This window comes from Cladosporium halotolerans (assembly GCF_011745625.1).
Source record: "Cladosporium halotolerans strain TM138-S3 chromosome Unknown Sca1, whole genome shotgun sequence".
NCBI lineage: Eukaryota > Fungi > Ascomycota > Dothideomycetes > Cladosporiales > Cladosporiaceae > Cladosporium > Cladosporium halotolerans.
The window spans coordinates 798417-817930 of NW_027191452.1; the positions used below are offsets into that span (position 1 = coordinate 798417).

Below are 19514 nucleotides of genomic sequence, written 5' to 3' on the forward strand. Positions count from 1 at the left end.
GCCCGGCACGACTAGCGCCTCGCTCATTGTTTACTTAACCTTTCCAAAGGCGCTCCATCTCTGGGACCTCACCACCCTCTCATACACATACCAACGCACTCTACAAAGCATCACGCACGCGCACAAGCCTCCGGGCTTCTCCTCATACCTCTACCTTCAGTACTGCAAATATCTGCGAAACCATACTAACCGGATCCCTTGACTGGGCCATCTACAGCAACCACTTTTCGCCAACAGCACACCACACATATCGCATTAACACCGCGGATATGGCCAGCACATCAGTACTCACTCCCATGAAGCGTCGCGATGGCGTCTTCTCCACCCGCCTCGCTGGTGGCCGCATGCCTCTCACTCCCTCGCCCAAGACCCCCAAGACTACTCTTGTCCAGGAGGGCCCTTCGGAGAGCATCCACCACAGCAACGCGAACCTCATGTCCCGCTTCACACGCTCCATCTCCAAGACCAACGTCCGTGACTCGCCCAAGTCCAACATTGCCAGCCGTCCTTCGCCTCGTCGCACCGAGACTGGTGTGAGCGACTTCTCCCTCACTGGCACTGGTCCCCGCCCGAGCTCCTCGGCCAAGAACACCCCTTCGCGCGCCCGCCGCACTGGTTCTGTCCACCGCACACCCAAGAGGAGCCAGGGCAAAGTCAACTACACCGCCGCCGACCGCTTCGTCCCCAACCGCACCTCCAGCGAGGCTATCTCTTCCTCCGGAGCTGCCGTCAAGCTTGACCGTCACAGCAACGAGCAGACTCCCAGGCGTTCTAGGTCTAGCGCAAACGAGGGCTCCGCCTCTCTTGCTGCCGGTGCTGCCTCTGCCTTCGACCTGGGCCGTCCTCGTCTTTCCACCTCTGACACCTCCGCTTCCCTCTCGCTTGAGGGCCTCAGCCTCAACGACCGTGAGGATGAAGACGACGATGAGGCACCCAAGAACAAGGCCAGCCCCAACACTGTTGCCTACCAGAAGTCTGTTGCTGAGGCCTGCGGTGTCTCCATGAAGCAGCGCATCCTCGAGTTCAAGCCTGCGGCTCCCGAGTCTTCTCGTCCCATCGACCTCCGTTCTCAGTACAACCGTCCCCTCAAGCCCACCGCGGCCTCCGCTTCTCAGTTCCGCCGCCGTGTCCTGACCGCACCCGAGCGTGTCCTCGACGCCCCTGGTCTTGTCGACGACTACTACCTCAACCTGCTTGACTGGTCGTCCGGCAACCAGGTCGCTATCGGCCTTGAGCGCAATGTCTACGTCTGGTCTGCCGAGTCTGGCTCCGTCTCTTCCCTCCTCGAGTGCCCCGAGGACACCTACATCTCCTCCGTCAAGTGGTCCGGCGACGGTGCTTACGTCGCCGCTGGCCTCGGCACTGGTGAGGTGCAGATCTGGGACGTCGAGGACGGCACCAAGCTCCGCTCCATGTACGGTCACGACACCCGCGTCAGTGCCATGGGCTGGAACAAGCACATCCTCTCCACTGGCGCCCGTTCCGGTCTAGTCTACAACCACGACGTCCGCATTGCCCAGCACAAGGTCGCCGAGCTCGTTTCCCACACCTCTGAGGTCTGCGGTCTCGAGTGGCGCGCCGACGGTGCCCAGCTCGCTACTGGTGGCAACGACAACCTCGTCTCCATCTGGGACGCACGCTCTCTGAACGCGCCTAAGTTCCAGAAGACCAACCACAAGGCCGCCATCAAGGCTCTGTCCTGGTGCCCCTGGCAGTCCAACCTGCTCGCCACCGGTGGCGGCAGCCACGACCGCATGATCCACTTCTGGAACACCACCTCCGGCGCTCGCGTCAACAGCATCGACACCGGCAGCCAGGTCACCTCCCTCAGGTGGAGCACTGCCTACAAGGAGATCGTCTCTTCCTCCGGCTTCCCCGACAACAGCCTCAGCATCTGGAGCTACCCGACCCTTGTCAAGAACGTCGAGATCCCCGCCCACGAGTCTCGCGTCCTGCACTCTGCCCTCAGCCCCGACGGCCAGATGCTCGCCACCGCCGCCGCCGACGAGTCCCTCAAGTTCTGGAAGGTCTTCGAGAAGAAGGCCGGCTCCGGCTCTCTTGCCGCTGGTGGCAGCACCACGGCCAAGGCCAGCCTGACCAAGGCTACCACCATCAGGTAGAGCAAGCACTTCAACGCGCTCGTCTAACGACTCTCGTACTTCAAACGGACCTTGGGAACCGCAGGTGGCTACACGGCAATTTCAATACAGCACGTACTTTAATGGGTTCGGATGGAGTTTTTTGTCTTTCAATAGGAAATTAAGTTTACATACACTCGTTTCGCTTTGAACGTTCCAAGATACAAGAAGAAAATGGCAAAAAATGAGAGAGCCATCTTGGTTCTCTCGCTAATGAGGATACATCTTCAAAATGATGGACGTGACCGTTCGTTGTATAGCGCCGGTTGGTGAAGTCACCCGCAGTCGCAGTGTCCTGCCGCTACGCCATCGGGACGCCCACAGTAATGGGCTTGTCGGCGATCACGCGGTCTGCTGTCCCTTGTAGCTCGTCGACCGTCAATTCGTCGAGACTATGTTTTTGTCGCTTCTGTAGCGGTGTGGTTCCATCGACGGTATCGAGCCCCAACTGGCCTAAGTCCTCCTTGCTTTGACGAGCTTTGAGAATGCCCTGTCCATAGCGGGTCAGTCAATTATGATTTCCAGGTCCACATGAGCATATTTGCCTTACAATCACGTCACCATTCGGTCTTCTCAGAGAGGCTCCGAGGTTGATTGGAATCTTCTCCAACTGAGGGGCCGCTGTGCCATTCTCGACCTTCTGGCCGTGGCACTGTTAGCAACAACGCTACCTTTCCGTCTTCAGAGTAGCTCACCTGAGACTCTTGCAGAGGCAGTGCGGCAGCCACTGCCGCATAGGCGAAGGCAAAGTGCACGATTCTCATGTCTGCGTACAGAGAAACTCGACAGGCTGATAGAACGTCATGCAGGTCTCAAGAAAGGGGGACAGATCACGGTTTATATTACGAATTGCACATACGAATTGCCCATCCAAGCAATGCCATGGCGTCCACGGCAAGATCGTCCGCCCGCGGACATGAGTTGTCGCGACTTTGAGGTGACAGACGCGTTTCCGCACGCGGGGACCGTTGTGATACGATGTAATAATCGAGGAGTTATAGGGCCCGCGTTTGATGATGAAGAGCTTAAGATAGGGGCACCGGCTCGTCCAGATCCGGATTGTGCATTTGTGCGGACTGTTCATGGATCTGAGTTGCTGGACTTTTACGCCTCAGAATCATAGCACTCATTTCAATCCGCCTCGTTCAAGCGGGTTGTCTAGCGGGTGACAATCATCAAGCATCGCGCGCCCACGTGCGGCAGGTTACCTTGGCATCAATAGAAGGCGAAACGATAGACTAGGCCTGCAGCAGTCCACGCGAAGATACTTCGATGCAAGGATGGGAAGGATGGTACAGGGCTTGCCTGATGTTCGTTGGTTGCTGTGCAGGTCAAGTGTGCTGGCCTCATGCAAGCCTTCTCAGAGACCCGGCTTCATGGCCCGGCGCAAGCCACAAACCGCGGTTAATGTCAGCCTTCTATATTCCTGTGGTTCGCTTGCCATGAGGTGCATCAGGTGTGCATACCCGTCGCATGACGCACGACAGGTGTTTGTGGCACGCGACAAGGGTGACCGGAAGCTTGCCTTGACTTCACCTCGCCGACTCGCCGAGGGCATGCGGGGTACAACTCCACAACCTTGAAGACGACATCAATCTTTCACGATCACGCAATGGCGCCGGTATTGTTCGCAGCGGTGCTCATACTGTTTGTCACCAAATTCGCTGCTTTGACGGCCGTGACAGTATACTTCATCTTCAGTTGAGCCGGCATCCTCCGGACTAAGCGAGTGAGGTACAGTACCTATAGCCTGCTGCCTGCGCTTGCGATCTCACCAATTTGTCAAAACAGTGGCAACGAGATGGCTTTCCAGGAGATACCGATTCTTGACCTGGCTCTGGCAAGGGATGCGTCAACAAAACCCGTGTTCCTCCAACAACTCCGTGATGCCCTGCTCAATGTCGGATTTCTCTACATAGAGAATACCGGCATTGAACAAGCCCTGTTCGACAAGGTCTGCGATGAAGGCATTCGGTTCTTCGACCTTCCAGAAGACGAGAAACTACGCATCGAAATGAAGAATGCAAAAAGCTTCTTGGGGTATTCCAAGGTATGCACTCGCTCTACGCGATCAATGACGCCCGCAAATGTGATGGGTAAGTGCTTACGAATCTTACAGCTGGGTAACGAGATAACTGCTTTCAAGGCAGACTGGCGGGAGCAGCTCGATCTCAGCACGCCACATCCTCTCCCAGAACCAGATGCACCAATATACCACAACCTGCTGAGCCCAAACCAGTGGCCTAGCGCTGAACTCATGCCTTCTTTCCGACCCGTCTACGAAGACTACATTCGCCAGATGTCCGATGTCAGTATGATCTTCACAAGCCTGATCGCCGAAAGCTTGGGACTGCAGCCAGATGCATTCGACAGGTTCTTTGACGAAGCTCAGCAACATAAGCTGAAGATCGTCAAATACCCCGACAACGGCACGGGTGTTGGCCAGGGAGTCGGACCGCACAAGGACAGCATGCTCACTAGCTACCTGCTCCAAGCCAGCGAGGTGAAAGGCCTCCAGGCTCAGAACACCAAGGGAGAATGGATCGACTGCCCACCCATCCGCGAAACCCTGGTCGTCGCCATCGGCCAAGGCCTTGAAGCGCTCACCGATGGCGTCTGCGCCAGCACTACTCACCGCGTCCTCTCCCCAGAGGCCGGCCAGGGCGCTCGCTTCAGCATTCCCTTCTTCCAAGGCGTGAGCTATGACGCCAAGTTTGAGTCGATGGACGTGCCGGATTACGTTCGCGGGCTGCGCAGGGAGATCCTGGACCGCGAAGGCGGTCGCCGCGATGACGTGGAGTTCACTTTCGTCAAGGGCAGGTGGAATCACCTTGGGGAAGCCACGTTCGCGAATCGGTGTAAGAGCCACCCGGACGTGTCAGAGCGTTGGTACCCAGATATGCTGGCGAAGATCAGGCAGCAGCAAGCGCGAGAGGCGCAAGAGGCGCAAGAGGCGCAGGCAGCGCATGCGGCGTAGAAGGCGGCACCAGGTCTGGAAGCGGTGAGATTGGCAAAGCAGACTAGCAGTCCAAATGGCGCATGAGGCGCGCAAGAACCGCGGCGGTAGAATCACATCCATGCAATCCAAGCCCCGTTGATAGATCCTTCCCGCGCGCAATTTGGCCGACACGAGGGAAGTTTCTGCTCGTCTCGGTGCTGATGGCGTCCATTGCTGTGCGCAACCCCAACAACCATCGCAGTCGCGGTAAGCGATCTCAGCGGACTCCACAAGCCATCCAGGGCGCCGAGGGCACCGGAGTGGAGCCCGGCATTTAAAACATCAGCTGCCACGCCGCGCGGGAGCTAGAATCCACTCCAGCCTCTCCAACACTCGCGAACGCGACAGTCAACTCCCAACCCCGGCCTGCCCTCCTTTATGACGATATTTCTCCGTCGTGGAGCCTTGACGTGCACCCTGACAAACTTCCGCAGGCGCAGAATAGCGCCTTTGCTTCGTGCCGTGTCCATGTCGGCGATCCGGCAGGGGCAGAACTTCTAGGCGTTTCAGTTGTTTCCAAGAGAACCCGGGCTGAGCGTGCCGTCAGGACTCAGGGGTCGAGTCGGCGTGAGATCATTCCAAATCGAGTCGTTCTGATGCATGCACGGTATTAATAGCTATTATTACATCGCTTGGAACGCAGACCAAACAACAGAGTATTAAGATGCATCCCGCGGGACCCAGCCCTGCCGCCTCCCTCCTCCTGTGCCGCGTTGTGCGACTGCCGCGCCTGTTCCTCCAAAACTTTGCCCGGGCCCGGATCAACGCCAGCCCATGCTCGTCCTCCACTGCTCCCGCTTACTCCAGAAGCCATCCCAAGATCGATCGCCCTGCAGCCATGCGCAATCAACGATGTGTGCTATGCAATCATGTGCCAGACCGAAAACGCCAAAAGTGATTCTCCTCCACAAACTCCGGCTCTGTCGGCGCGCATACCGCACGCCAAGAAAGACAATGATAGAGGCGGTAAGTGGCAAGTGGGACTTCAGTAGTACCCCGACTCGCGCCTGAAGCCTCCAGCTTTTTATGCAGTCGGAAATTTGCGACCACCAAGCCGACTCTCGGACTTGGAGATCAGAGTGGAAATCCACTGAGGGCTCGCTCGCTCAATGTCCGGCTTTTCGGCAGCGGAGGCCCGCCTAAACGGCTAGAAGCCTGCAATGTTGGTTTTGACTTTTCTCGCGTCGAAACGGTCAGGCAGCGGAGCGTGTCGACTTTGCTTCTAGAGAAAAAAACCCTAAATGCATGGGCGATCGAAGCCCTCAGTCGTCAATCTGGGTAACGTCTGCCGGTGCGATCGTTCCAGGAGGGCGCTAGAACTTGATCGGGAAGTCGATTGGGCATGGACGGGTCCGACCTAGTCTATCATCAAGTGATTATGCAAGGCGAAACCGTGCGGTGCCGGCTGGCGTGTGTGGCCCTCCGATCCAAGTCTGCTGGTCATGTCGCTTCCTCCAGTAAAAGGCGTTCTCGGATCACTCCGGATCGTGCGTGGTCAGTCTCCTCCGATGGGCTGTAGGGTGTGTCTCGTCATTGTGAAGACGCCCAGTAGCGAAAATGACAAGAATCATCCATCAGTCCATGTAGAGGCGATAGCCGCCAAAAAAGGTTTCGAGCAAGATGGGCCTTATGCAGACGGGTAATGGCCTAGCGAATAGCCCCTTCCTGAGTCATCCCGGTAATGCACAGAAGACTGTTGCTGCGGAGGGCCTGGGAAGGGCTGCTCGCTTGCTGAATGCTGGTACGAGGGAGCTGGGATCGGCTGGGACGGCAAAGGCGCTTGGGGTTGTTGGTATTCGGCCGATTGCATAGGCGCAACCTGGTACTGCTGCGGAGGCACGAAGCTCTGCGTCCCCGGCGCAGCCACTGTGTAAGCTGCTGGACTGCCTGACACGGAAAGGTTTTGAAACTCCGTCTGCGGCGGGATTTGCGGAGGATGGTATGCAGTCTGGTGCTGTGCGGTGTGTTGTGCCGTGGGGTAGCTCTGCATCGGTGCGGGCCCGTAGGGCGAATGTTGTTGTGTATGCGTGTGATACTGTTGTTGGGGCTGTTGCTCTGCGGTTACTGTGTACTGATACTGGGGCGTATTTGACGGCCATTGCGGTCTTTCAGCTGCGGATGGTGTATTATAAGGCAGACTTGAAGCATTCCGAGCGGGTGTCTGTATTTCACCCGGCATTGAAGGCATGCTTTGTGTGCTTTCGTGAGACCTCCACGTAGTGAGGTTTGCGGGAGCCGGTGCACCTGCGGCACCAGGAACGGCGAGCGGAAGATTGCTCAGTCCACTGTAGCTGCCACGAGGTACGTGCTGCTGATGGTGCCAGGAGCCTGACGGGCCCGGATGCGTCCCTGAAAAGCTTCTCGAGGTAGACGTTGAGGCGGGACGCTGTATACTTGCGCCCGAGACTTGTGCTGCAGGTGAAGAGCCATGTCCAGCTAGCAATGACGGGTCTTGGGGTCGTGAAGCTTTCGGATGTTAGTCCCACGATGTGATGATTGCTTGCCCTCGAGCAGAACGAATAGGAACTTACATGGTGGAGGTAGATCGACCGTCAAGCCAGCTTCGCCGAGTTTCATGCGCATGTAGGCATTCTCCTCCTCAAGCTCTCTGTTACGCTGTCGCGTGGCCACGTTCACTTTTTCATTCGCATCCTGAGATCGACGAAGGTCGGAGATGGTGTTCTCCAAGCTGTCTATGTGATCTTTGGTCCGTTGCCTGATTGCGCGCTGTGCCTCTCTGTCATTTGCGCGCTTCCGTTCTAGCTGCGCAGCAGAAAGTGTGCTGACGCTTCGAGTGCCGGCTCGCGAGGCACGCTTCTTGGAGGTGCCCGATTTCTTTGGCTGCTCGGAGCCGGAAGAAGCGTAGCCATGCGATTGCGATCGCTCAAGGGCGGGGTGAAGAGAGTCCGGCGGTTGTGAATTCATCGGTGACCATGTAGCAGTCGTGCTGAATGGGTTCCAAGGAGAAGCCACGACGCAAGTCATGGAAGGAAGATTCTGGACGGGTCGTGGTGGTCGGAATGTTGGCTTGTTGGCAGTCGTGCGGAAGTGAGCGACCAAAGATTTGGGGTCGCAGCAACCGAGCTACACGAGTACAGCTTCTAGGGTATGATGAAAAGCGTGCAGAATGATCGCCGCTACTGTTTTGCGCGTGCGTCCGGCTGTTAGACGTACTCAATTATCGCTACCCGAGAGGAATGGCAGGGGTGGGATCCAGCGACTATAAGTTGTCAGACCAGCAAGGAGTGCACGTGGATAGACGCATTAGCTCTATTTTGGTTTCGACACCAGGGCAGAGCGGTAGTCAGTGCAGAAACGTGGCGTGCGGCATCAAAATACCGCTAGTTGCTTAGCAATGACGAAGGCGGTGCAGATGAAACGCGATGGGTTGCCAGACGGGCGACGATGGTGAGAGGAGGGCAGTCCGAGGGAGCGAGCAGGGAGACGGGCCCTCATATCCAGGCGCAATAGTCGAAACAAACCTTCGATCGCCTGCCGCAGCTCCAGCAGGCGTGCGTCAGGCCTCGAGAGCATCGCGCGCTTGGCTAGCATGCCTAAGTCATGATCGCGCAGCCGTCACAAACCCACGATGATTGACCGCTCAGCATCCTTCGAAGCGTGCCTACAGCCTTGCCCAATCCTGCTAGGGTCCTAGCCTTCACACGCCCGCCGGCAAGGCCCTTGCTCCCCCCAATGATGAAGAAAGGGGCCCTGCGCAGGCCGTTACGGCAGCAGAGGCCGACGGCCCACTTCGCATGATGACGATTGGAGGAACCTCTCCACTCACCCGCGCATCCAGAGGCCCACGGCAGCCAGATCTTCTGACCGCCCGTGAGGCCGCCAGCGGTGCCGCGTTGCGTTGATGTCTTCACGGTGTGAGCCCGGCATATACCCAGCAAGGTTCGACGTCCAACAGACTTCGACCTCTCCATCGCCCGAAAACCTTGCGCCTTTGGCCGGTGCCGCAACCTTCACGGCGCGTCCCCAAACCTTGCCCTCTAACCCACCGCGGCGCACGGCGGCCGCTAGAAAACGCAAGGCGCGGCCAAAGCGCACATATCGCTGTCTGCCCGCGGTGCTGTCAAGCTCGTCCAGCCACTCAAGGCGGCGGGAGCTGCGCCCGACCAAAGCCCGCTCGTGCTGCGGCCGCTCCTCAGAGGCATGCCATGGATTTAATCAAGACCACGTGCGGCTCCATGTTTGAGGCCGGCAGGCGGCTGCTCGCTCGGGGCACGTGAAGATCCGCGCTTCGAAGCGTTGCCGCAGTATAATTATCATAACGCTTCAGCGCAGATGGCCCATGGCTCCGAAGGCCCCGCTCGTCCATGCCGACGTCCGAGAGCACGACACAGGCATGCCCACCGTGATGGCCTGCGTGCGGTGTGTATGTAGTCTGTACGCACGACGTGATATTCACCCGTCGGGCGCAGGCAGCGGGGAGTCGGCACATGTCACGCGCGGAGGATGCTCGCGCAAGGCTGCGCGAAGACGCGCCTCGTCGTTGTTCCGGGCTCCGCGCACGCCTCCATGCCAAGTGTCGATGGACGGCCGACGGTGTGCTGTAGCGTTCACAGCCGGAGCACACGCGGAGTTTTGCCGACGCTCCTAGACTGGCCAGCTTCATTTGCGATTGCGATCATCTCACCGAAAAAAATCAAAGTTGGTCTGCCGCTTCTCGCGTACGTACATGCCACGATGCTCGCCGCGGGCTTCCGACTTTCCGTTGTCGAGCGGTTCCGCTGATAGGGCTCGAGTTCGGAAAGCCAAACGATCGCTCGACTCAGGTGGAAACGGCGGCGCGAACCTAGCTGAGCGCGTGTCCGTGTGAGCAGCCCTCTATCAGCCGTTGCACAGTGGAGTTGAGTCTCGAACTGGTGGCACTTTGGATTTTGTGACAGCTTCCATAGCCTGTATGGAAGCGCTTTGGAAGGCTGGCCGCTCCTCCAGTCGACGAGCCTGGCCCGTCATTGCACCGCACCACGCCGCCTGCAGCTGCCCAGCCTGGCGGCCAACCACCCTAGCCCTTCCCGCGGCCTTCTCGACCGCCTCGTCATTCTCTGCCCAAGCGATTAGATGTTTTGAGAAAGATCTCTTGCAGTGCACTCGGTCTTGCACTCGGTGAAAGAGTGGGGGTTTTTGTGGCTCTTCTCTTAGCTACGGCCCGTAGGGATCCCTACGAACGTCGTGGTCGATACCACCTTTCATTCGCTCGTAGTCAGCTTCCCGAGCCTCTATACCAATCTGAGCTCTCCTTCCCGAGGTTAGCGGCTTGCAGAGACTCTGCACGCCGCTAACCTCGGTCCAGGCCGAAAGCCCGATCTGGTCCTCATTTTGAAGATCTCCTACCTCCTTCGGCCAGCTGTGCATGCACAGTTGGCTTTCTCAAAACGTCTATTGTTGAGCCGGGAGGAGCAACTCTCGGGTCACTATTACGTTGTACACCATTGTCCGTGGCTTCATGCACCCGCGGATCGCTGCTCTGCTCAGTGGCCTGCTCTGGATAGAGAAGGGGCTGCTTCCGGGTTTCCGCGGCCAATCGCGGCTGCTCGTCAATCTTTAGCTGGGATCTTCACTTGGGTAGCCGATGCTGTTTGCATAGGAGGTGTTGTCTGTATGCGCGGGACTCGTCCAGCGGCGCGTGCGGCCGTATACTTGCAGCCGCCAGCCATAGGATCGCATCGAATTCGGACGCGGGTCTTCTCCGAGCCCTGGCGCACAGTCGCATCTTGCCTCACGCAACGCCGTGAACTTCACGACACGAGGCTACATGGCGTGATTACTATCTGCAAAAGGAGCAAAACGTCCGAGCCCCTTTTTCTCGGAACTCCAAGGACGAAGCCACGAGAGCCACCAGGCAGCCACGCATGAGTGGCTGCAGGCCGCAGCAGACCCTCTTCCCCGGGTTCGCTTTGTCGCAGCCGACTCGGCAAGGTGGATTCCAGGTTACGTGAATCAGGCGCTGCTCTTCCGCGAAGGGACCTTGCGCCCTGGAGATCATGCGGAGAGTCTGACGTTTGCGTGTACGCACTGGAGACCTCGACCAAGAGGGTCTTCAATTGCACACGTACCCATGAAAGGCACCGCGCTGTTGTCCTCGCTGTGCCATAACCGGCGAGTGTGGCCTCACCAACTGCCGAACAACATATACTTCGACTGTGGCGCGCCGGCGGGGACGGCTGGACGGGAGACATGTGCGCGCGCGTGGCGCGACTGCATGACGGGAGGTGGGCTGGTGACTATCGCTAGGGCAACTCGAGGGGCTGCAGGATCTCTTCACGAACCCTAAGCGGACACGGGTGATGAGCCGCAAGTGAGGATCGGTGCGAAGTAACGCACGGGTACACCTGCGCTTTCACGGCACCTCCCCGGCTGTGGACGGAAGACTATTACCCTCGCGCGTATGTACTGCGGGCTCTGCTGAGGTTGCCAAGTAGGGAACTCGTCGGTGAGCGGAGGGCCTAAGGCTTTCTAATTGCCTTGTGCGACTGGTGAGTGAGCAAAGTATTCGCACGATGCACCCATGGAGAACCCACCAACACGAGCGATGAATGCAGTCATGCACGAACTGCGGATTATCGCGGAATGGAAAATAGCAAATAGCTACTCTTACAGCCTTAGAAACCTTGCTTCCGAAACTCGGTTGACCTAGTCAGACAAGCTTTGGACAACTCACTCTGGACCTATACGCTGAGCCCTCATTTGTGACGAAGGGGTGCGCCTGATAAGTAGATCCATATACACAGCGGTGAATGCAGATCGCTAGACATACTTCGGCGCTGCATGTTCTGAAACATGTCGACCCTCGCGTGAAGCCTCGCTTACGGCTGCATTCGCGGGTGATGTAGAAGCAAGCGATGCCGCGGGTCGTCATCAGCCCTCATCGTGGCCGATCAAACACGTCGGGTGCCCTGATGCCGTGCATCCACGACAGCGACCCGCAATCTGGAAGTCTGGCACGCTGCACTGATCGACTCCAGGATCACGTCGATCCTCGCCTGCTATTGCGCTGTGCCTGGCAAGCGAGTCAGCATCGCATCCGTCTCGTCGGTTCTGCAATCCTCAGAGCTGAAGTGCGAGTCAAGCATGGCAATCTCAAACAAAATTCGTCGCCCCGAGCATGAACTCCCGCGAATGCTCACGTGGGCATTGAACCTTTTCTTAGCGTAGGGCGGTCGAGCTGAGGTGAAACTGGTGCCCAACATTGGCAGCAACTCTGTCGGAGCTACACTCCAAAACGGTGTATGCCTTAGGGCAGAAAGTGTCTTACGGTGTGGGGGTGCCTCACCGCACAACCCATCCTGTGGAAAGGGACCGAGCTGCGGCGAAAGCACTCCAAATGGCGGCAACAACTCAGATAGGCGCAACGGAAGCTTTTTTTTTTTACTGGTGAGAAAGACAGAGTTTTGACACTTTCTAAAATTGATCACAAGACCCGAGCGCGATAACACGTGTGGGGAACATTGGTAACATGATCCCAAACGGCAGCATAATGAAATCACCAGATACAATGGGCACTCAGTTCTCGATCAACCGCTTGAAGATCTCGCCAATTTCCTTCGCGCTCTTCTTCGCGAAGCGCTTCTGGCCGCCCTCGTAATCCACGTAGGTCACACCAAAGCGCGTCTCGTAGCCTTCAGCCCACTCAAAGTTACTGCAGATAAGGATCAGTGAGGGCTCCGCGGCAGGCAGCTGTCAGACACGTGGGCGGAAAACTTACTCCATCAGACTCCAAGCCATGTAGCCACGCACGTCGACGTCGTCGAACGTGCGCGCCTCCGCCATCGCGTTCACGTAGTCCTGGAAGTATTTCACGCGGAACTCGTCGTCCAGGATCTCGTCACGGGTCTTGTCGTTTTCTCCTTTCAAACTCGTGCCGTTTTCGGTCACGTAGATGATGGGTCTTCCGTAGCGGTCGGAGATCCATTTCATGAGCTTGCGGAAGCCGATGGGATACGGGCGAAGCCAAGGCGACTGGGTCTCCGGGCCGATTTCCTTGCCATTTTTGTCGTGGAGGAGAAGTTCAAGGTTGCCGTTGAAGTCCTTGGGGTCGGCTTCGGTCGGGATGTGCTTGATGTAGTTGGCACAGTAGTGGTTCCTAGGAATTGTCAGCTACCCGGTTACAAAGGAATGAGGTTGCGACGAAGGAGGCGTACATTCCATAGAAGTCGTTGGATCCCTTGACCAGCGCTTTCTCTTCTTCGGTGAACTGCGGCAGTCTGTCACCCAGCTGCTTGCGCATACTGGCAGGGTACTCTCCGAAGTAGACTGGGTCGGCGAACCAAGAGATTGCGAACTCGAGCTTGCGTTCGCACGCTTCGACATCTTTAGGCTCATCTGCATCCCACGGCTCGACCCAGTCACCGTTCAAAGTGATACCGATGATACCGCCATCTCTCTCCTTGAACTCGTCCCTGTAGGCCTTGACAGCCGCACCGTGTGCAATCAGGATGTTGTGCCCGACCTGCCATGGCTCCGTGCTGCTGTCCCCGACCGCACTCTTGTTCCTATCGCTGGTGTGTCCGGGTGCGAACTGTCCAATGCTATAGCCCAAAACGGAACTGCACCAAGGCTCATTGTACGTGATCCAGAACTTGACCTTGGACCCCAGAGTCTTGAACATGAGCTTGCTGTAGCTGACAAAATCCTGCACATACTCCTCTTTGTTCATCAAGCCACCATAGCGGTCATGAAGTCCTTGTGGCAAATCCCAGTGGAAGAGAGTCACCATGGGTTGGATGCCGTTGGCGAGAAGCTCATCTACAAGGTCGACGTAGTACTGCAGGCCCTTCTCGTTGACGGGATCATTGCGGCCACCCAGAGGAATGACACGAGACCAAGAGACGCTGAAACGATATGCTTTGGCTCCCAGGGACTTCAGGAGTGCCACGTCGGCCTTGTAGACGTGGTAAGAGTCGCAAGCCACATCGCCACTCGAGCCGTCGGCGATCTTGCCAGGGATCCTGCAGAAAGTGTCCCAGATAGAGTCTCCACGGCCGTCCTCGTTGGCAGCACCTTCGATCTGATAGCTACTTCCTGTCAGGTCATCTGGGGTGAATCTTCCCGAGCAAGCGACCCTCACCTTGCGGTAGCAAAGCCCCAAATGAAGTCTTTTGGCAGGCTGACTTGTGACATGCTGATTGAGCGCTCCAAATGGATACATGTGCTAATTTTCGAAAATTGAGAGATGTTGTGAAAGAGATTACAGCGGGGCAACTATGCATAGCGTGGGAAAGACAGGTGTATATACCTTGCCGGTTCAATGGCAGGCTAGAGCCCTCCCGACACGGAAGAATTGACCGCATGAGCCGGGACGCCTCGCCTACTGTCCGCCATACCGATCCATGCTCTGCCAGGGCGCTTGAGCACGCCGCAGTCCTGGCGACCGCATCACGAGCTGGAGGATCTTTCTTGGATAATAGGCGAGAGCAGAGCTGTGGAGGCAGTGGGGCATTCTGCCGTGGAGGAGGGGCATCGTGGCCGGACTCGCTGGGCGGTGGATGGAGCCATCGGTCCGTCTTTGCGGATGCCTGCAAGTCACGTGACAGCGGCAGGTGGCTTCCTCTTCTGGACTTGCCGCTCACGTGCTCACCTTTCCGGTCGGCGTTTGGCGGCAACGATTTGGTCCCCGACATTGTGGGAGCTCTCACTGGCTGTCTGGCATTCTATACCAATCGTTGTCGGGTACATAAGGGCGGAGCTCTAGGGCCTGTGGCGGAGACGTCACGGCGCGATGTTTGAGATGACCGATGCTCAACACTCTTTATATCTGACGAGCCGGAAGGTCTAAGTAGCTTCTTCATCACTGTTCCATTCTCCTACACCCGTCAATCAACGCTTACCTCACGTCCTCTTGCAAAGCAAGCACTGCTGACATTGAAGCCCTTCGAGACGATTTTCAACCTCGAGTGACCCGAAGATGCTTCGTTCATCTCGTGCGGGCTCCCGTTTGTTGAGCACGACAACCTTGCAGTACAAGACTATTCGCAACGCAGCAACCGCGCAGGCCGAGAAACGAGAGGGCGACATTTCGGATGCTTTTGCCTCTTTATCAGGCATTCAATTTAAGCCGCTGGATCCTCGCTTCGCAGAGCTTAAACAAAAGCTGGTAGCCGGCAAAGAAGAAGCTTTGCATGCATCATGGAACCGTTTGCTTCAATCACTGCAGGAGGAGATTCCTCTCATACGCGAGCAGAAGTCCAATGTCATCCCAGAGATCGACTTCAAGGACATCGATGCAGCCTCGCCAGAATTCCGCTCTGAACATAAGAAACGAGGAGTCGCTGTCATTCGGAATGTCGTCCCTGAGCAAGAAGCTCTGGATCTCAAACAACATCTACGCGACTACATTGCCGCAAACCCACACACGAAGGCTTTCCCGCCAGAGAACCCCCAAGTCTATGAGCTGTACTGGTCACCCACTCAAATCAAGGCGCGTTCTCATCCAAACTTGATCAAGGCCCAGCGCTTCCTCATGGAATTTTGGCACTCGAAAGATCCAAGTGCCTTGGTTTCCAGCAGCCATCCCACAATCTATGCCGACCGCCTTCGCATGCGCCTCCCTGAAGACGCACGATTTGCCCTTGGTCCACATGTTGACGGAGGTTCCTGCGAGCGCTGGGAACCGAACGGTTATGGCAAAGGCGGTGTTTACGATGACATCTGGAGCGGTAACTGGGAAACATACGATCCGTGGGAGTCTAGCGGGCGTCTGGGCGTCTCCTCCGATTTATACCAAGGCGTTGGCGCTTGCAGCATGTTCCGCATGTTTCAAGGCTGGCTCGCCTTGAGCGAGACCGGCCCATTCGAAGGCACTCTGCTAGTCAACCCTCTCCTCTCCCGCGCCACAGCCTATTTCCTTCTCCGACCCTTCTTCTCGCCCAAGAACCCCATCGACGTCCCCCAAGACTCCTCCGAACCTTTCCCAGACTCCTACCTCGACCCCTCAAACTGGACCCTCGACCTCTCCTCCCAAAACTCCTGGCTGCAAGGCGCGACCCCGGGCCACGGCCAGGAGCTCCGCCACGCGCTGCACCCGCACCTCGACCTGCCAAACAGTATGGTGCACATGCCGCGAGTGAAGCCGGGCGACTACGTCAGCTGGCACTGCGACACGATCCACGCCGTCGATTCTGTGCACGCGGGCAAGACCGACTCCTCCGTGCTCTACATCCCGTCGTGCCCGCTGAGCGTTGGCAACGCTGAGTGTCTTGCGCGTCAGCGCTCGCGTTTCCTCGAAGGCACGCCGAGCCCAGACTTTGGCGGTGGTAAGGGCGAGAGTGAGCACGTCGGCCGCCCGGGCGTGGAGGACGTGAGGAAGGTGGATGCGGAAGATGGAATGAGGGCTTTTGGTCTGAAGGCGTGGGATGGCAGCGAGCCTGGACTCAGTCAAGGGCAGAGGGAGGTGATGGAGAGGGCGAATAAGATTTTGGGTTTCGCTTGAGAGAATGATATCTGATTCCGATTAATAGCAAGGCATCTGCGACGCGACAGAATGAAGTCGCCTCTGTGAATTCTGACAGGTCAAGAATCGGCCACGGCATTATGATTGTTTTTTATGGACATCACCCGGCAAAGATTCCATAGTTTTGACACTTGTTTTACGCGATCTCAGCAAAATCCCGACATCCCCAACCGAACGCCTATCGCTAAATGACTACCGTGTGTAACATATACGCTGCCCATCCACAACCAGCCACTGCGAGACCATTTTCTCAATCGCTCAACTTCAAGCGCTTGCTACCGCTGCCACCAACATCCTCAAACACCGTCTCCCTCATAACCGTATCATCATCCCCACCCTCGATCTCTGTAACCTCCCACTCCACCATGGAGTTTCCATCCGCACTTCTCTGACCGCCCCTCCTACGCTTAATCTTCCCCAACCGGCTGTTCTCTACCATCTCCTCAAAATACGGCATGCCCCTGTTACTCATCGATCCCGCCGCCGTCCTCCGCGCAACGTTCCCCCCACCCCTCTGCACAACCTCCTCCGCACCTCCTCCCTCATCCTCATCATCATCCTCAGCTTCCTCACTACTAGTCTCGCCCCCAACCCACCCCATCTCCTCCAACAACCCCAAACTCTCACCCCACAGACTCCCCAACGTAACATCCATCCACGGCCCCGCCTCCTCGCCCTCCTCGCCCTCCTCCCTCGACGCGCTCAGGTGCGTCCCGCAGTACCCGCAGAACTGCTTGCGGACCTCGCCGCCGGCGCCCGCGAGCGCGGCGGGCGTGTAGAACGTGCGGCGGATCGAGGCGTGCGACTCGTCCGGGAAGAAGGCCTGCGTGTTGCTGTGGTACCAGGCGAGCGGGATGCGGAGCCAGGCTGTGAGCGGCGCGGCTTGCGAGTGGCCTAGAGGTGGGGGTTGCGGTTAGTCGGAGAGTGTCGGGGTTGAGGGGTGTGGAGGGGGGCACGTACGGGTCGCGCGGCTGTTGTCGAAGAAGACGTGGGCGTGGGTTTGGGCTCGCGAGGGGTCGGGAGGGATCGCGATTGCGTATTGGTTGCGCTCGCAGGCGCAGGAGCCGAAGAGGTGGGTTTGGGGGCTGCGGTTGGTGGCCATTGTGTGCCGTGGCTGGCCTTGGGATTTGGAGTTGAGGGCGTGTGTGAAGGCGCTGAAGATTGAGAACGGTATCAAGGTAAGCGAGCAGGATTAGCTAGATAGAGTAGTAGTGCTGAGATCTCACGTAAAGAGCTGCAGCTCGAAGATTTGTCCAAAATGGAAACTTTGACGTCACTCTTTCGTTGCTGCTTCTGCTTTCGTCGTCAAGTCTTGTAGAAAAGAAATGAACATGGCCTTACCATCACTACGCTAATGATTTGTGTAAAGCGTGTAAAGATTGCCGTAAGGTCATCGAGCAACCTCTCATTTGGCCGAGGAGACTTTCTTGTTCTGACTGCCATTTGAGCTTCAACTTACTTCACATGCAGCCGATCGCCTATTTTCCATGACCACAGTGCGCAGCGACATTCCGATCGATTCTACTATAGTCGCATGAGAATCGATTCACGCCGCTTATACTCTCACCTGTTCTCTGGCTTCCGGGTAACGCTGTTCTCGAGGCAATGCTAGGCGACGTCCGTTCGGTTCCTCTATATGCACGCTGCAGGCCGCCTCCCCGAGACGCATTGGACATGCTTCCACCATGGCCTCGCCAAGTCGCGGCCACGTATAAGCGCGGACTGCTAGTCTTAGCAATTTCCAGTCGTCGAGCGACGTCTGGCGACGTGCTGCACTTGTACTCGGACGATCCTCGTCCACAGGGACGGATGGTCTCACTCTGGCGATGCTCTTGACCCCAGGTTTCGCACGTCACCTCGCAGCTGCTGGCGCCGTTGCTCCGGCGGCACTAGCTCTATTGACAGGCAACGTTTTCGCCAGCGGCTTGGCGGGCGCTGGCAGAGAGGCAGAGGCCACGCTGCATCTGCCGGCCGATATGGACATGGACAATAATCACGCTGCGACGTGGCGACAGCGGTGAGGCTGCTGCGGTGGGCGGCGTGCATGAGAAGCGCGCGGCGGTAGCAAATAGCCTGGCACCAGCGCGGTGGGCAGAGGGCATTCGGCGGCCCACAGGGCGAATAAGAGGGACTGAGACCGGCGGCAGAGCCTCCGATTCGCGTGCCTGGGGGGTCGCGGTGCGGAGGAGTGGGCGGTGGTGGTGTGCTCGACGCGCCCGAACGAGCGCCGGGGGCAGCGCTGCCATCGTTTGGACAACGGCGTGCAGTAGGCCGGCGGCACGAGGGAGAATTTTCTCGCGGCCGTCGTGGACAGCAGATCTGCATCCGCAACACACAGAACTCTCACGATAATAATACCTGGGTAGATCTCGCTCGAGCAGGCAGCCGGCGCACAGCAAGGACTGTCCTGGTTCTTCACCATCCTTCGCGCCAGCTCCCGCGGCCTTCCCGCCTCGCTACCCGACCCGCCGCGCGGCCGGAGGGCGCCGCGTGCAGCAGCTGTGCCGGGGCGCAGCTAAACAAGAAAACACAGGCGCCGGCTCCTACGCAACCGACCCGTTCTTCTGCCTGAACCACCACGCCCGCCGTGGGTGCGACATCTTCAACGTCGCGGTTTGTTGCACTTTTCACGCGGCCCGCCACCCTGGTTTTGGAGTTACCAAGCTGGCTTGGGAGCGTTTGGCATTGCCGCCCTTTGAACCCCCGAGCCATACAACCACACCCTGCTCGCAGGGGTTCACCGAGACAACACCTTTCTTCTTACTCGGCACCTGATCCCGCACACCTTCCTGCGAGATCCCCCTCTGGACATATGCCTTCGGTACACACCTCTTGTCGTGCGCGCAGAATATACACCTCCCACGACAAACCCCGCGCATAGCCACTTGGCCGGCGCCGGGCGTTTCACACCCTCACC

General features: G+C 57.7%; 6 protein-coding genes across 6 annotated transcripts; 3 read left to right on the forward strand and 3 right to left on the reverse strand.

The window, feature by feature from the left end:
- Positions 1-269: 269 nt before the first annotated feature.
- Positions 270-2120, forward strand: WHR41_00308 (uncharacterized protein; the record flags this gene model as incomplete). Its single annotated transcript, XM_069368914.1, has 1 exon — positions 270-2120. One exon carries the CDS (start codon positions 270-272, stop codon positions 2118-2120), a length of 1851 nt encoding a protein of 616 aa, XP_069234226.1.
- Positions 2121-3686: 1566 nt separating this feature from the next.
- WHR41_00309 (uncharacterized protein) lies at positions 3687-5240 on the forward strand. Its single transcript, XM_069368915.1, has 3 exons — positions 3687-3872; positions 3930-4188; positions 4258-5240. The coding sequence occupies exons 2-3, from the start codon at positions 3940-3942 to the stop codon at positions 5113-5115; spliced, it is 1107 nt and encodes a 368-aa protein (XP_069234225.1). The 5' UTR covers positions 3687-3872; positions 3930-3939; the 3' UTR covers positions 5116-5240.
- A 1523-nt stretch (positions 5241-6763) lies between these two features.
- WHR41_00310 (uncharacterized protein) lies at positions 6764-8121 on the reverse strand (the record flags this gene model as incomplete). The annotated part of the gene is made up of 2 exons (XM_069368916.1): positions 6764-7602; positions 7668-8121. The coding sequence occupies 2 exons, from the start codon at positions 8119-8121 to the stop codon at positions 6764-6766; spliced, it is 1293 nt and encodes a 430-aa protein (XP_069233974.1).
- Positions 8122-12507: 4386 nt separating this feature from the next.
- Positions 12508-14327, reverse strand: WHR41_00311 (uncharacterized protein). The gene is made up of 4 exons (XM_069368917.1): positions 14216-14327; positions 13290-14162; positions 12854-13231; positions 12508-12787 (listed from the first exon to the last, which is right to left on the reverse strand). The coding sequence occupies exons 1-4, from the start codon at positions 14266-14268 to the stop codon at positions 12652-12654; spliced, it is 1440 nt and encodes a 479-aa protein (XP_069233975.1). The 5' UTR covers positions 14269-14327; the 3' UTR covers positions 12508-12651.
- A 725-nt stretch (positions 14328-15052) lies between these two features.
- On the forward strand, positions 15053-16576 carry WHR41_00312 (uncharacterized protein; the record flags this gene model as incomplete). Its single annotated transcript, XM_069368918.1, has 1 exon — positions 15053-16576. The coding sequence occupies one exon, from the start codon at positions 15053-15055 to the stop codon at positions 16574-16576; it is 1524 nt and encodes a 507-aa protein (XP_069233972.1).
- Positions 16577-16847: 271 nt separating this feature from the next.
- Positions 16848-17849, reverse strand: WHR41_00313 (uncharacterized protein; the record flags this gene model as incomplete). The annotated part of the gene is made up of 2 exons (XM_069368919.1): positions 17558-17849; positions 16848-17491 (listed from the first exon to the last, which is right to left on the reverse strand). The coding sequence occupies exons 1-2, from the start codon at positions 17697-17699 to the stop codon at positions 16848-16850; spliced, it is 786 nt and encodes a 261-aa protein (XP_069233973.1). The 5' UTR covers positions 17700-17849.
- Positions 17850-19514: the final 1665 nt, after the last annotated feature.